Consider the following 15,564-nt stretch of genomic DNA (forward strand, 5'->3'; position numbering starts at 1 on the left):
TCTCTTGGAGAATAAAATACAGTGTTGCTGCACAGGAACCTCTGGAAGATAACAATTGCTGAAAAAGGAACATCATAAATGAAATTATTGAAATGTACAGGCAAACCAAATTGTTTTTGTATAATATGTCATATACAGTGGTACCTCTGGTTACGTACTTCATTCATTCCGGAGGTCCTGAAACTGTTCTTAACCTGAAGCACCACTTTAGCTAATGGGGCCTCCCACTGCTGCCGCACGGCCGCGCGATTTCTGTTCTCATCCTGAAGCAAAGTTCTTAACCCGAGGTAATATTTCTGGGTTGGTGGAGTCTGTAACCTGAAGCGTATGTAACCCGAAGTACCACTGTATTGATATTGCATGGAAATCTGAAAGACAGGCAGTATGCTCATCAGCCTTAAGAATAATGGAAATTATGAAAACCAATCTGCTGAAAATGATTTTTGCCTTGATCCATCCCTGTAAAGTGAATGCTGTCCTCATCCTCTCTATGGTTTTCCCCCACAGGATATGCGGAAATGAAGGAAAATAATTAATTAACTTTATAACCCAAACTATTAAATAGAAACTTAAACGGTATTGAAGTGTATTTGAGAACCATTGAGAATTGGTTTTATGTTGTCATTTATTCTTTACTTAAATAGTTTTTGTTCCTTTTTTCCTTTCGTTATAAATTAAAACCAAAAGGAAGAAAAATACTGAGAGAATTCAAAACTGCTGTTTGGAAACTTGTATTTCAGGTCTGCTGAAGAGGCTGTGGACCTTGCTTCCAACAAATCGGATAGTATAGTTTTTCGGAGCTCCGGTATATATTCAAAGTAAGGAACAATTTCAGTGGCAATTTAAAAGTGGAGAAACAAATGGTGCTCAAGGAGAGTCTGCAGACTTTATCTAGTCTACAATTTCTGTCATTTTGGAAGGATTAGGACAGGGGTAGGCAACCTAAGGCCTGGGGGCTGGATGCGACCCAATCACCTTCTAAATCCGGCCCGCGGACAGTCCGGGAATCAGCGTGCATCACTGGGTTATTTGTGGGGCCTGCCCGATGTTTTTACATGAGTAGAATGTGTGCTTTTATTTAAAATGCATCTCTGAGTTATTTGTGGGGCATAGGAATTCATTCATCCCCCCCCCCAAAAAAAATATAGTCCGGCCCACCACATGGTCTGAGGGACGGTGGACTGGCCCACGGCTGAAAAAGGTTGCTGACCCCTGGATTAGGAGGAGCATAAGGAAAGTGTGTGTCCAGGCAAACAAGTTCCTGTAGTTCAAGGATACATTCCAGCCTAGGCAAAAGAACTGGGGGAGGATGTGGAGCAGAGCTACTGAGGGATGTCATCTGGAGAAGGGCCCAAGGGCCAGCTAGTGAGACCGGCACTAGTATACAAACAGACTTCTCTTGACTTCAGAGCATTTATGGCACCTGAAGTGGATTTCTGGTTGTTCAAGATTAGGAAAGACCTGAGTAAATGCACCCCTCCAGGCCTCTTGGAAATCTCCTCAGGCCACATCCCACATTGGCCCAGTTTCACGCCCCCAAGTGTTTCTGCCTGGCTGGAATACACCATTGAACTCTGGTGATGCCTTGTGCTAGTCTGGATGCAGGAGACAGACGTGCATGTATGTGGATAGAAACCAGCTTCCTGCACCAAGGTAACATTTGCATTCCTTGATCTGCCAACTCTTGCCTCTGGTGCTGCAGGCTGTGGGCATGTGGCCCTCCAAAGGTTGCCCAGTAGGAAATGCGCCCTCAGACGGAAAAGCAGTCCCCACACCTAAGGCAGAGGAGATAGTGAATGTGGAAGAGCAAGTGTTTTCCAAAAACGTGAACTAGAAACATAACCTAGGAGAGCCTGGGCACAACTGAGGCCTTAAAGAAAATGCTTTTTTAATGCTAAGTTACACTGTGGTGTTTTTCATATGCTTTGTCTTGCTTGTATAGTTGAGCAGGCTTAAGTAAATATGCTACGCTCACAGGGATCATAATGGGCATGCTTTCTGGCTTTGATACAAGAAATGTGCCTATATTTTATTTGGTGGACCGTTTTTATACTTTACCAAAACAAAAAAAACTGAACTACCTCCCCACCCTAAACTTCACTTCAAGATAGCCCTCCATAATTGGCAGATAATGCTGACATTCGTTTCAAATATTTCTGTAGTGGTACAGATCGGGATTCCAGTTGTAACCATGTAGCTGACAAACTTGCTAATCGGTTTGGTGCCATACAGCTCAATGAAGCTTCTCCATCCTCTCTGGTATGAAAACTTAATTTCTATTGCCATGACAGTATTAACTATTGCTCTTGTTTGTGTGCGCTAAAATATTAATCCTGCTATAATTTCTTATAGGTGAGTACTGAATTGAAATACATTGGTCAGTCTGATGTAATTTTAAGTATACTGCCTTTCTGCCAAATGGCTCCTAGGGTGGTACACCAAGGAAATAGACAGAAGGAAAACTGGCAGGCAACAGTCTGGTTTCCCTCAGTGATGAGCAGGGGATGGGCTCATTCCATTCCACTGGAATATCAGAATATGCCTTATAATGAGTTAGACCAGTGGTCCATCTTGCTCAGTGCTGTACACATTGACTGGCAGCAACCCTCTAGGGTTTCAGATGGGATGTTCCCAGTCCAACCTGGAGGTGGAATCTGGGACCTTCCACATGCCAAGCAAGATGCTCTGCCACTCAGCTACAGCCCTTCCCCAATTTCAGGTTACTGGCCCTCAAGAGTAGTCTGTTCAGTTCCATTTTGTGTGAAATTTTTAAAAGAAGAACACAAAAAAGTCTGTATTTCAATGGTCTGCCTTTATTCACACTTTTAATGTAAAACACAGTTTTTTTCAATGCCATTGCACCCATTTCCCTCTAAAATAGCATTTTCTACACATCTTTTGCCTAAAATAGGTATTTTTGTGTGCAATCTTTGTACACTGAAACGTCATTGCAAAGTGTGAAGAAGTGTGTAATCCAAATGGATGTTTTGTTCCAGTCAAATTCAGGCGCATCAGGTCAAGTCAGTCCATTACAAGAAATGGATCAAATCAACTTCTACATCCCTAGCTAAGGGGCAAAGTGCAGAAGCTATAAAGCAGCTAGTCACATGGGGTTGATTTTTCTGAGTTGTTTAACTCCTCAGATCTGGGAAGTTTGAGTTGAGGTCTGTGGAGCTCCAACCAGTGGGAGCTTCCTCCTAACCAGGACCTTGTATGGTTCAGGAAACAGGAAAAATTTTATTGACTTGCAGTGGTCCTGTTTTTGAACTCTGATGCCTGACAATAACTGCATTCTGATTTTGAGTGGTGTTTTTGAGTTTTAAGCATTTGGCACTGTGGTAGAACTTCAACATTAATTGTTTCTTCTTGATTTTGCCATAGGCAAGTCCCAAAGGTTCTGCTGTGAGACCTAAAAAGTATGTATTCATCTTTTGAAATGGATGCCCTTCATTCAATTGATTTATCGGTTAGTTAGGGGAAATGATTTAACATCTTAAAGTAAATGGGTACTTACAGATGTTCTTGTGTTTACTGCTCAAGTGTTACAAAGTTTCATTTCCATTTTTTTTTCTTTCCTAAGAAGAGAGACACCATTGGCACCGAAATTTTCAAAGCTGAATCGAAAGCAAAGCAAGTACACCATCAATGAAAAGTAAGGGTAGCCTTCAAAAGTGCTGCTGGTTTTTTTTTTTTTTTAAATAAGTTTCACCGTTTAAATCTTTGAAATTTGAATTGAATTGAGACTACGTGGAAAGATGGCTTGTGAAGTACTGACAAAAATGCAACTAGTCGTGTCCATGTTAGTGGTAGCTGGTGATTTTAACACACGCATTGGTCCCTGTCCAAGTACACACAGACCTTTCCATTTGCTGTCATGAAAAGGTCTGATCAAATTACAACAGCTGATCTCCTTTAACAAGCTGGTAGTTTAATTGAGGGACACGGGTGGCACTGTGGGTAAAACCTCAGCGCCTAGGACTTGCTGATCGCATGGTCTGCGGTTCGAATCCCTGCGGCTGGGTGTCCAGGGTGTGCCCGGAAGTGTCTGCGGACAGCCCTGGCTCCCGGCCTATAGAGTGAGATGAGCACACAACCCTAGAGTCTGGCAAGACTGGCCCGTACGGGCAGGGGTACCTTTACCTTTAGTTTAATTGAGTGACTGTTTTCTGTGTGTGAGCTATGCTGGTGTGTGTTGTTGTTTTTAATATTGTGTGTTAGGGTTTTTTTTGTTTTGTTTTTACTATTGATTATTGATAGCTGCTGTCAGGGAACTGCCATCAGCTCAGAGGTGAGAGATGGAAGGGCAGTTGTGTTATAGGGAGCCTCCGAACATCTTGCGAAGGAGTTCCTTTTCTGGAGAGGAGGAAAGCCCCACCTCCAGTGGAGAAGAGGGGCAAGGACCAGAAGATGCTAGGGAGAGCCTTAACACCGAGCCTGAGCAAACTGGAGAGGTGGGAAGCATGCCCTTGCCAGCGCCCATTCTGCGCAGCAGTCTTCGGCGCAGGGAAGGGCAGAAAAGGCTGGGGGTGATGCGACTTTTATGCTGGGAGAGGTACAAAGACCAACCACTCCCAGATTCTGCTAGCGATTGAGCCAGCCATGAACTTATGACGCTCTTCACTGTAAATGGTTTGCACCAAGAATAAAGCCTGGAAAAGGCAGGTCGGAGTCTTGCCTAGTTACTCTCGAGCAACCACAGCAGCATCTGATAGCTGCCTTGTGCATTCCATGAATGACAGCAAATAGACCCACTTCTAGTCTGCTTGGATACCTTGGCATGTGTGCCTTTATTTCATCATTAAATTAATAATTGTTGCGGCTATATTGCCATTGTAACACCTTTCAAGGATTTTGACATTTAACACTAAGACTTGCCTTCATTTTTGGAACCAGGTTTCTGGACGAATTTGAAGATATACAGAAAATTAAATCTGGTGGATATGGAACCGTTTTCAAGGCAAAACATTTCCTTGATGGTCGATTATTAGCTGTCAAATGAGTCAAGCTTCTTGTGTAAGTTATCTTGTGTTTGCTTATTGTTTTATTTAAGCTAATTTAAGCTTTAACAATTTGTGCTGTTTTCCACAAGTGAAATTATTTTAGTCCTAATTTTAGAGTTACTGTGGAGCACTGTTAGTCAATATTTAAAAGAGTTAGGCTCAACAGTGGCTCAGTTGCTAATGCAGGAGTAGTCAATGTAGTGCCATCATCCCTGAATGGGAGTTGAAGTCCATCAACCACTGTGCTAATGCATGAACAAGTGACTGGGTTAAGGACATGCCATTTGCCTTTCTGTTGCTGGGCTCTATGTTGTAATGAGAATAGATATGGTTGTATCCAACTAAATTCTATTCAGAGTCGACCTAAGCATTCCAAATCAGAAGCCCTTTTTTAAAAAGTGGTCTAAAAATAATCCTCTTTACAGCACAGGCCACTCTCAACTTAAGCTGGGGTTACGTACTGGGTACAGCATGTAGAACCAAAATCGCATATAGTCAAAATACATTGGGTCCAGTGGCGGGTGGCATTGCCAAAGTCTTTTTTGCCTGCCCCCTGTTATTTTTTATTTTAATTTGCCACACACATAACGTTGAATGGGTGCAGGTTAAATGCATGTAAGTTGTGAGTTACCTGTTCACATATTTAGGGTTTGTTTTGCATACATTTTTAACAATACTCTTTTCCCCTTCTGACCCCCTTCCCCCGCCCCAAACCAGAGGAGAAGAAGAATCCAAAAAGGAAGTACAAGCCTTAGCAAAGCTTGAGCATGAATATATTGTTCGATATTATAATTGTTGGATCGGGAAAGATAATATCCCATCGCCAGAGGATAGTGATCAGAGGTAATTCCGCTGCATAATTAGAATCTCTCTAAGGTGCAGTTTGAAAGCACCCTTAAGTGCAAGTAGATAAATAGGTACCGCTTTATAGCGGGAAGGTAAACGGCGTTTCCGTGTGCTGCGCTGGTGCAGGCTCGCCAGAGCAGCTTCGTCACGCTGGCCACGTGACCCGGAAGTGTCTTCGGACGGCGCTGGCTCCCGGCCTCTAGAGTGAGATGAGCGCACAACCCTAGAGTCGGACACGACTGGCCTTCGGGCAGGGGTACTTTTACCTTTAAGGTGCCATATATTCTTGTTTTTTGCGTAAACCAGGGGTGGATAAGATTTTGGCTTTATGGGCCAGATCAGCTTTGTGACATCCCATGTTGATAGTCGTGTTCTCTTGCCCACCTGTCAGAATCACTTGCATAGGGTTCAGAAGTGCCTGAGAATCAGCTGGCTGTCAGGCCTGTGCTTAGCACTCAAAGGACTGAGCAAAAGGCTGGCAACTCGCTTTCTCCTCCTCCACCGCCTCCCACTAGCTGACGTTTATTATTTTTTGTGGGTGGTCATTTTTATTGGGTTCCTATTCTAACTTTTGCATTGTTAATGTTATTGCCCTAAGACCCTTGGAGGCCTTTATTTAAAAATAGAGACAAATTAAAGACATAAATAATAAACTAAGCATTTTGGCAGTGGCTTCACTTTAGGACCTGGCATCTTTTTATTTATTTTATTTATTACTATATTTTGCTTGTCAGTTCACTGCCTAACTCTAAGAACAGTTGTAGCTGTAGGTAAATTCTCTTGGTCCCAGAATCATTTCCCATAAATAAATATGATGGTGCTAGGATCCAACTCTCTCACTAGAGGCCCTGGTGACCTCAGTGGCTAGGCGTACATTTTACCAGCTAAACAATAATAATAATAATAATAATAATAATAATAATAATAATAATAATAATTAATAATAACTTAGACTGAGTTTTTAGCAAACATGAAAAACTTAAAACAAATCCTTATTTCATGATGAATAGTCTTTAGAGACTATAATGTAACTTAAATAGAAAACTATTTTTAGAAATATTTTTCCTCCAAAAGCATTTTATTTTAAAAATCCGATTTATTTTTTTTAAAAAATCCAATTTAAATTTTAAAAAAACTTTGATTTTTAGCCTCCCTGCTTTGCTGCCTCCATTTCATCCTCATTGTGCCATCCAGCATAGATTTTCCAGGTAGTTCAGGGCCTCTTATAGTCTGGCCCAAAGGAGGTGGCAAAACTGATGGTAGCTGTCTCTGACTTTGCAAAGTGTTTTGAGGATAAAATCGCTTGCACACCCCACCCCACCCGGGATCATGACTGCTGTTACAGCAGATGAATCTAAAGGGTTACAGAGCACTGTTTAGTCTTGTTGTGTTGGATGAGTTAGTAAACCTTGAGGATGTGAACAAGGTGCTTGGATCAGTCATCTGTTTTATTTTTTGCAGGGTGGAAGCTGGCTGCCTTTTCATAGTGATGGAATATTGTGAAAAGGGCACACTTAAAGATTGGATTAGTAAGGAAAGTGCAAAGGAAAGCTATCATGAAGATGCCAAAATTAAATTCCAGCAAATAGTGGAAGGGGTCGCATATATTCATTCTCAAAACTTAATTCATCGAGATCTCAAGGTATGCAGATGTGACAATTACAATATCAGGTGTGAATGATAAAAAGTAAAATATGAACTATTTCATTCCTTTATTTCTCATAAATGGCAAATGGTAAGAAAAACCTCAGGAGAAATTTTTGGCATAGCATCAGTTTTTGGTTCCTCTTCTTCAATTGTCATCCAGTATTGCTAGGTTGGGTCTATGTAGGCTTCTCAGTATTGCAAGCAGCATGAATTCCACATGGAGGTAATTTCAGACCAACACTTCTTCATAACTTCATTACTTTTAGATCAATACTACCTCATCTCTTGCCGTGGCAAGGTATTTTAAAGCTGACCCACTTGTTTTATTTGCTCTCCTGCTAATAATTCAATTGATGTATTTATTTTATTTTATTATTTCAGTTGTTTTGGGGGTGGGCTTAATCAGGAATATACTTCGAGTACAAGGTAGACGTTTTCATCTGGAGGGGAACTTGAAAGGCACAGCAGATTCTTTAAAAAAGCAAATAAGAAGCTGAGGTGGTTCAGACCCTGCAGGATAACTGTTGAGTAGACCATGATGACTCACCCAGAGTTTAATGACTTTTACATCTGAATATTTTGTTTTTTTGTTTCTCTCTCTCCCCTCCCCCCAGCCAATAAATATATTAATGTCTAGAGACAATAAAATAAAAATTGGTGATTTTGGGCTGGTAACCACAGGTGTAGATGACCATTCAGTACAGCGAACAGAAAAGAGGGGAACAGTACTATACATGGCTCCTGAACAGGTAATACGTTTAATATTGGATCCATGCATTTGCAATGGCACTTTTCTCCAAGGGCAGTTGTAAATTTGTTCTGCGTACACAAGTACACACTCATAGTGACATCATCATCATCACCCCCACGAAAAATGATTATGCCCCTGTGGAGATGGCAATACCGAATCGGTGGCACATGCCCTTCTGGCTTACCCTCTTTATAAAGACTTGAGGAATGAGATTATCACCCCTCTTTTATTGCCTATTCTGGGGTGCCCAACCACTGCCACAGTGTCCTTTCTCTTGGCAGAGCAAGATGACAGCAAAGGTTGCAAGGTTTTTAGCTGGGGCAATCAGAATAAGACCCACTATTTGACTACTGATTCAAAACCCTAAAAAGTATTTTATATAATTGACTTTTTATTTCTATTCTTTTTATATCGTATTTATATCATATTGTTTTATTGCTATGGCCGATGGCTGCCACAAATAAAGATTCATTCATTCATTCATCACCATCACCACCCCATTATTATAACAACAACTCCTCTAAGTTAAGTTAGACTGAGAGGGAATGGCCGTCTCCAAGTCATTCTGCTAGCTTAATGACTGAGTGGAGAATTGGGAAAGAACCAACTGCCTTGATCCTGTAGTTAGTTTTCAGGAAAAAAAATGTCAAAATGTGCTTTGAAGTGCATAAGGCCTATATGCTTAAGCTCTATGAAAAGTTCCTGTTAGAGAGCATGTTCTTATGACCTAATGTGTTCATGTTTGCATTCTTCACAGGTGGGGAACAAATACGGAAAGGAAGTGGATATCTTTCCGTTAGGATTAATTTTATTCGAAATGCTTTACACATTCCAAACTTATCATGAGAAACATGAGGTAAATCTGAAAAGTTTTGTTAACAGCACATATTTTTTCCTCAGAAATGTATAGAAAATATGTATGCACAACCAGGGCTCCAAAAAGTTGAGTGGGTGAAAGGGGCAGGACAGAAGGATGAAGGGGCATGTTCTTGTGTCTATGCATTCTTGCTAATGGACAGTGGTCTAGAAAAGCTGACCTCTTGGCGCTCCTTCCTTCATTGTCTGGGGAATAGGGGGACAGGGGAAGTTTTGCTGGGGAGAACAACCAACTGGCCGCTGCCTCCTCCATCCACTTACCACAGAGCACACAGGATGCAGGTTTGTTGCCTTAGATGCTGGCAGTTGTTTTGCGTGATACAAATGCAGCTTATATAAATGGTACAGTGGTGCCTCGCAAGACGAAATTAATTCGTTCCGCGAGTTTTTTCGTTGTGCGAGTTTTTTCGTCTTGTGAAACACCACTGCATTTAAACACTAACAACGGCGGGGAGGGGCGGGGAGAAGCAGGACAGCTGCTGCAGCCGGTACCTCAGACTCACCCGCGCCTTGTGGCCACCGCGCGACGCGGCTGCTGGAGGGCGGCGGGGCTCAGGAGCGCAACTGGCTGCAACGGCTCTCTGAGGGGAGCGCGCGAGGGGGGTGGGCAGCGGCGCGAGGCAGCCGGAAGGTCGGCCGTCAGCCGGAAGGTGGGAGGGAGCCGGAGGAGCGGGGAAGCGAGCGTGCGTGCGTGCAGTGACCGTCGCCATGACAGGAGAGGCAGGGTCGTTTTGTCTAGCGAAGCAAGCCCTTAGGAAAATCCGTCTTGCGAAGCACCTCAGAAAACGAAAAACCCTTTCGTCTAGGGAGTTTTTCGTCTTCTGAGGCATTCGTCTTGTGGGGTACCACTGTACATCTCCATTCTAGGTTGCCAGAAAGTTGCTTTGCTCTTGTCTTTCTTGCTCCTGCTCTGTCACTCCCTCTCGCAGATGCACACCATGAGAGAGCAGGCCAGATAGAGCTTGTTGTGCAGGGAGATGAAAGGCATGGGTTTCAGATGCATTGCCTCCCCCTTCCCAATTTGAGACCAAGAATCTCCACTACACCCCAGCCCATAAAGCACCATGGTTTTTAGCAAGCAAATTATATTTTTAAAAACCTGTATCTGAAAAGTATTATGTTTAAGGTTACTGCTTTCTAAAGAAACCCAAAACTTTTCAGGAATTGCCACCAACTGGCCTGCTCAAGGAAAGGTTTGCTTCTATAAATTCAAGAGGCTGCTTCTGAGGCGTGTGCCTTTTTGCAAAAGGAACCTCAATCCAAATTTATTACCAGCCTTTCCTCCTGTTGAGGAATGGGAAATGCAAACCAGCCATTCACCCCTTCCTTCAAACAGTTCCTTAAGCAATGTTGTTTTACTAAATTGGAAAATGGAATTGAGACATTGAGAGTCTGCAAGTGCTCCAGCTGTTACGGAGTCCTCCTAAAGTTTCTCATTCTGCTCCCAAATGTTTTTTGAAAATGAAAATGAAAAATATCCCATTTGCAGACTTTGTTGTAATCATTACCTCTCCCTTCAGGCATTTTCCTCACTTGATTTATGAATGTGATGAAGGGGCAATGGCAGGCTGTGCCCCTCCCTTTTCATGTGTCCTTTGAATGCCTGAATGAAGCCCCTATGAGTACACACGAGGGCCCTCCAATAAATGTGTGGCATGAAGGAGTTCTTCATGTTTGTTTGTTTATTTAAGAAAGGCTCCCTCAAACTCGACCCTCCAGATGTTTTGAGACTACGATTCCCATCATCCCTGACCACTGGTCCTGCTAGCTAGGGATCATGGGAGTTGTAGGCCAAAAACATCTGGGGGGCCAAGTTCGAGGAAGCCTGATTTAAGACCTTTATATACTGCTTTTAATTTATAAATTCACACATCTCAAAGTAATTTGCTCTCTCTCTCTCTATATATATATATATAAACTAAGTTAAGTAACAGTGAGTGGAACAAGGGTGTTTATGTCTTCGGACACCAAACATTAGGGGTCCCCCCCCCCCGGACTCTTAACTCATTAGGAAGTTCCTTAACTGTTTCAGTATTCCAGATGTCTTGAACCCCAACTGAATCATGAGTTGCTTCCTTCATGTATCACTGCTACAAAGTTTTATCAAACTGCATTGAAACTTGGGGCATTGTGTGTTTGTAGGGAGAACAGGGTAATGAAATGCAGAACCTTCAGATACAGTGGTACCTCGGGTTAAGAACTTAATTCGTCTGGAGGTCCGTTCTTAACCTGAAATGGTTCTTAACCTGAAGCACCACTTTAGCTAATGGGGCCTCCTGCTGCCGCCGCGCTGCCGGAGCACGATCTCTGTTCTCATCCTGAAGCAAAGTTCTTAACCCGAGGTACTATTTCTGGGTTAGTGGAGTCTGTAACCTGAAGCGTATGTAACCTGAGGTACCACTGTACTTTGCAGTAAGTGCTGTGAGTCCCTGTTGCTGAAAGAACCCAGGCTTCATTTTGAAGAGAGCCCTTTATCCTTTTGGCATATCCCAAACGGGTATCAGTGATATTACTACACGATATTGGATGCTCCATTCCATGCAAGAAGAACGAAGTGTGTATGCACACTCAACTCCTGTTCCTTTATCCCATGTACAAATGTGGAAGGAATTCAGTTTTCCATGTTTGGGAACTTGGGCAGCTGTTTCTGTCAAAATGGCAGCTTTGAACTTGGCCAGTGAAAATTGCATCACGCGAGGTATTCTTAAGTGACACTGTGTATTATTTTTCAGAGATTCGAAAAGATAAAGAAAGGCGAATTTCCAGAACTGTTTACAAAGGACTTTCCAGAAGAGGTATACTGTGGCAAAGCATTTTTTATAGGTTGTCTTTTCCATGCTTGTTGTTAGAGTTTTAAACAATGTCTCCTTTGTTTGCAGGTATCTCTAATTAAGAAACTGCTTTCAAAAGTGCCATCTGACAGACCATCGGCACCTGCCATTTTGCATATTTTAAAGAAAAGGCAGTATAGCCCACACACTTGTTAATTAATACCTGTCCAAACACAATTGCAGAATTTTGGTCTAAAGGTAGTGGTTCCTTTTGCTGTTGCTAATATTGAAAATCTTGTCTGAATCAAAACTGTGGCACCTGGAAATTTAACTCTGGATTGCCTCTTGCTATATGTTCTTCTGTGGCCTTTGAGGGGAGCTGCAGGGTGCTCTTGTGGAGGCAAAATTTCTCTGAAGCCAGAACTAGACACCTCTGCCTTGTATGTGTGGCTGTCTTTAAAAACTGTCCTGCTTTCTCATGGGAGGCTCAGCCTCAGTGGCTGGAAGCCCATTTTACAAGCTGTGACAGATATGGTCATTCCTGGACTGAGAGAACTTGACCGCAGTGGTTCAGGCATTGGTGACTTCAAGGTTAGATTACTGCAAGGTTAGATTACTGCAGTGCACTCCTTGAACTTGATTCGCAATATGCTGTTAGTGCACAATGCCATTGCATGATTGCTAGCAGGAAGAGATCCTCCGCATAGAACAGCTTTGCTCAAAGAACTGCACTGGCTGTCCATTTACTACCAGGCCAGGTTCAAGGTGTTGCTATTAGGGGCAGGATCACCTTTCAAGAATGCTCCAATCTACATTAACCCGCACTGTTACAGGTGCCTCATAATACTTATAAGACATCAATCTTTACTGCAGCGGCACCTTCACTTTGAAACTTGCTGCCTGTTGACATCAGGCAGGTGCCTTCATCACATTCTTTTTGGCATCTGCTTAAAACACATTTGTTTACGCAAGCCTGTCCAGATACGTAGAAGCCACATGTGCTTTCTCTCTTTTTAGGTATGGGCTATTTTAAGCAACTTTTCAATGTTTTTAAATACCTGTGCTTTTTATTGAGAATTTTAAAGTGTTTTATTTCGTTTTTTTTGTAAACTGCATAGAGGTTTTCTTACAATCAAGTGGTATATAAATTTTGTGGTGTTTTTTTTTTTTTTTTTTTAAATACGGTCTGGTTTTCAGCTGAGCTGCAAATTGTTTTATTTGGTTTCTGCCAAGGAGAGTTCTTTTACTTTTTATTTGCAAGATTAAGTGTTTGTTTCCAAAATTCCAAAATTTTATTGATGGGTTATCGTATACATTTAATAATTACTAGTAATAAATAATAAAGGAAAATAATATGAGTGACATAATATGAGGCTTTTGAAGTAATAGAGGTTTTGGAGCTCTCTCTGCTTGGAAGCCTGTGTTAAAAACCTAGCTGTGTTTTGGAGCTCTCTCTGCTTGGAAGCCTGTGTTAAAAACCTAGCTGTGTTTTGGAGCTCTCTCTGCTTGGAAGCCTGTGTTAAAAACCTAGCTGTGGTTTGGTAAGACATAGGAAGCTGCCTTACACTCAGTTGACCCATTGGTTCATCAATATTGTCTACTCTGATGAGCAGCGAGTCTTGAGGGTTTCAGATGATGTTTTCCCAGCCCTGCTGGGAATTGAACTTGGGACATTTTTTGCATGCAGAGCATATGCTCTGCCCCGAGCCCTTTTTGTCTGGACACTTGGCTTTTAAGCGGAAGGATGATAAAGGGAAACCTGTTTTTCTGTCATACTTAATTCCTTTCCTGCAATACAGCCTAGAAAAAAAATGGAAGGTATCCAAATCAGAACTTTGTTGTTGTTGGAGAGCCAGTGTGGTGTAGTGGTTAAGAGCGGTAGTCTCGTAATCTGGGGAACCGGGTTCGCGTCTCCACTCCTCCACATGCAGCTGCTGGGTGACCTTGGGCCAGTTACGCTTCTTTGAAGTCTCTCAGCCTCACTCACCTCACAGAGTGTTTGTTGTGGGGGAGGAAGGGAAAGGAGAATGTTAGCCGCTTTGAGACTCCTTAAAGGGAGCCAAACTCCTCTTCTTCTTTTTAAAAAAATAATGATTTGGGATAATTGTATTCATAAAAAATATTTGTATACCACTGCATCATTTTTCACACACACACTGGTACCTTGGTTTGTGAACTTAATCCGTTCCATTAGTCCGTTCTTAAACCAAAACCATTCTTAAACCAAGGCACGCTTTCCCTAATGAGGCCTCCCGTCGCCGGTGCCCTTCTACCATTCAGATTCCGTTCTTAGACCAAGGTAAAGTTCTCAAACCAAGACACTAGTTCTGGTTTTGCGGAGTTTGTAAACCAAATCATTCTTAAACCGGACTGTTCTTAAACCAAGGTACCACTGTATATCAAAGTGGTTTACAGCAAAAAATAATAATAGAATAAAAACTTAAACAGACATCAACTAACCATTGTGGATGGATGTCTTGTTAAATGTCTTCATAGGAACAGAAACATTTTCAGCAGTCGTTTAAAAGTTGGCGGGATATTCCACAAGATTGGGCTGATGGCTTTTAAGGGGTTTCTTGTCAAATGAGGCTTACCAGCTTGGGGAACAACCAAAGATGCTCTTGCAGGTGATCTCAGTGATTGAGCTGGGATAAGAGCGTTCCAGGCAATCCCTGAGGTACCCTGGACCAAAGTTGTTCAGGATTTTATAAACACGCAAGAATCCTGAGCAGTAATGGGAAGCCAGTACAGTTGTTTAACAATGCTGTGTTGTGTGCTCTCAAGCAGAGCCCCAGCTGGAGCTTCTGAACCAGACCTAAGGGCAGCCCCACAAAGAGCAACATTACAGTAATCCAGCCTTGAGGTTACCAACACATGGGCTACAGTAGTCAGGCTATCCCTGTACCTATGAATAGCCATAGTTTGTGAACCACATGAAGCTGGTAAAAGGCACTCATAGCCACAAAGGATGCTTGAATCTCTGGTGACAAAGATGTGTCCAGGAGTATCCCCAAGCTACATGCAACCCCATCCAGAACTAGTGACTTCCCAAACATGGGAACTACCCATCCAAAGAGCCCCTGTCTTGCCAGGGTTCATATACACTTTATTGACCTCATCCAGTCCACCAGTGCATCCAGACAGCAGTCCAAAGCTTTCAAAGCCTCCCTTGATTTGGATTTTACAAGCCATGTGAAAGTAACTTGGTGAAATTTACAGAGTTTGTGCTGTGAATAATTCATTGCAAAGGGATGTTTTTAACAGCTAGGATTTGATGAGTTTTTTATACCATAAAGCTGCAGCTGTGTCAACTTACTCCTGAGTAATTCCATTGCACCTAGTTCACAGCTTTTCGGTGCCATCATCCAACACTAGAGGAGAATATTCACATTGGATTCCGGATGAAACCGAATCTATTGTAAATCTTTAACTTGAATTCTTTCATGGAACTTTGTAGTGAATATTAAATTTGTTTTTAAACCACTGGTACAGTGTTAAGAAGCACATTTTACAATATAATTTTTCAACCGAAGCATGTATTTCTCACATCTTGGGAAATTGTAATGTTTTTATTGTGTATGCATGGCTTATGCTACTGTTCAATAGCTGCTTTCTCTTTCCTAATAAATGGCGTGCATTAAAAAGTCCCCACATTGTTCATTTCTTTTAGAAG

The 15,564-nt window shown here is 42.1% G+C and overlaps 1 protein-coding gene and 1 long non-coding RNA gene across 2 annotated transcripts in view; both read left to right on the forward strand.

Moving 5' to 3' along the window:
* The window catches only part of LOC310673741 (interferon-induced, double-stranded RNA-activated protein kinase-like), a 30,855-nt gene extending 17,682 nt beyond the window's left edge, over nt 1-13,173 (forward strand). The window contains 13 exon segments of the mRNA XM_083432332.1: nt 741-818; nt 2,163-2,259; nt 3,382-3,416; nt 3,581-3,652; nt 4,894-4,996; nt 5,000-5,013; nt 5,718-5,843; nt 7,308-7,488; nt 8,108-8,242; nt 9,002-9,100; nt 11,853-11,915; nt 12,000-13,080; nt 13,125-13,173. Coding sequence (XP_083288458.1) covers nt 741-818; nt 2,163-2,259; nt 3,382-3,416; nt 3,581-3,652; nt 4,894-4,996; nt 5,000-5,013; nt 5,718-5,843; nt 7,308-7,488; nt 8,108-8,242; nt 9,002-9,100; nt 11,853-11,915; nt 12,000-12,107 — 1,111 coding nt within the window. The 3' untranslated portion in view covers nt 12,108-13,080; nt 13,125-13,173.
* A 211-nt stretch (nt 13,174-13,384) lies between these two features.
* LOC310673681 lies at nt 13,385-15,538 on the forward strand. The gene is made up of 2 exons (XR_014509184.1): nt 13,385-13,731; nt 13,947-15,538. It is a non-coding gene; the product is annotated as an uncharacterized lncRNA (long non-coding RNA).
* The last annotated feature ends 26 nt before the right edge of the window (nt 15,539-15,564 follow it).

This window comes from Podarcis tiliguerta, assembly GCF_965153285.1.
Source record: "Podarcis tiliguerta genome assembly, chromosome: 3".
Taxonomy (NCBI): Eukaryota; Metazoa; Chordata; class Lepidosauria; order Squamata; family Lacertidae; genus Podarcis; species Podarcis tiliguerta.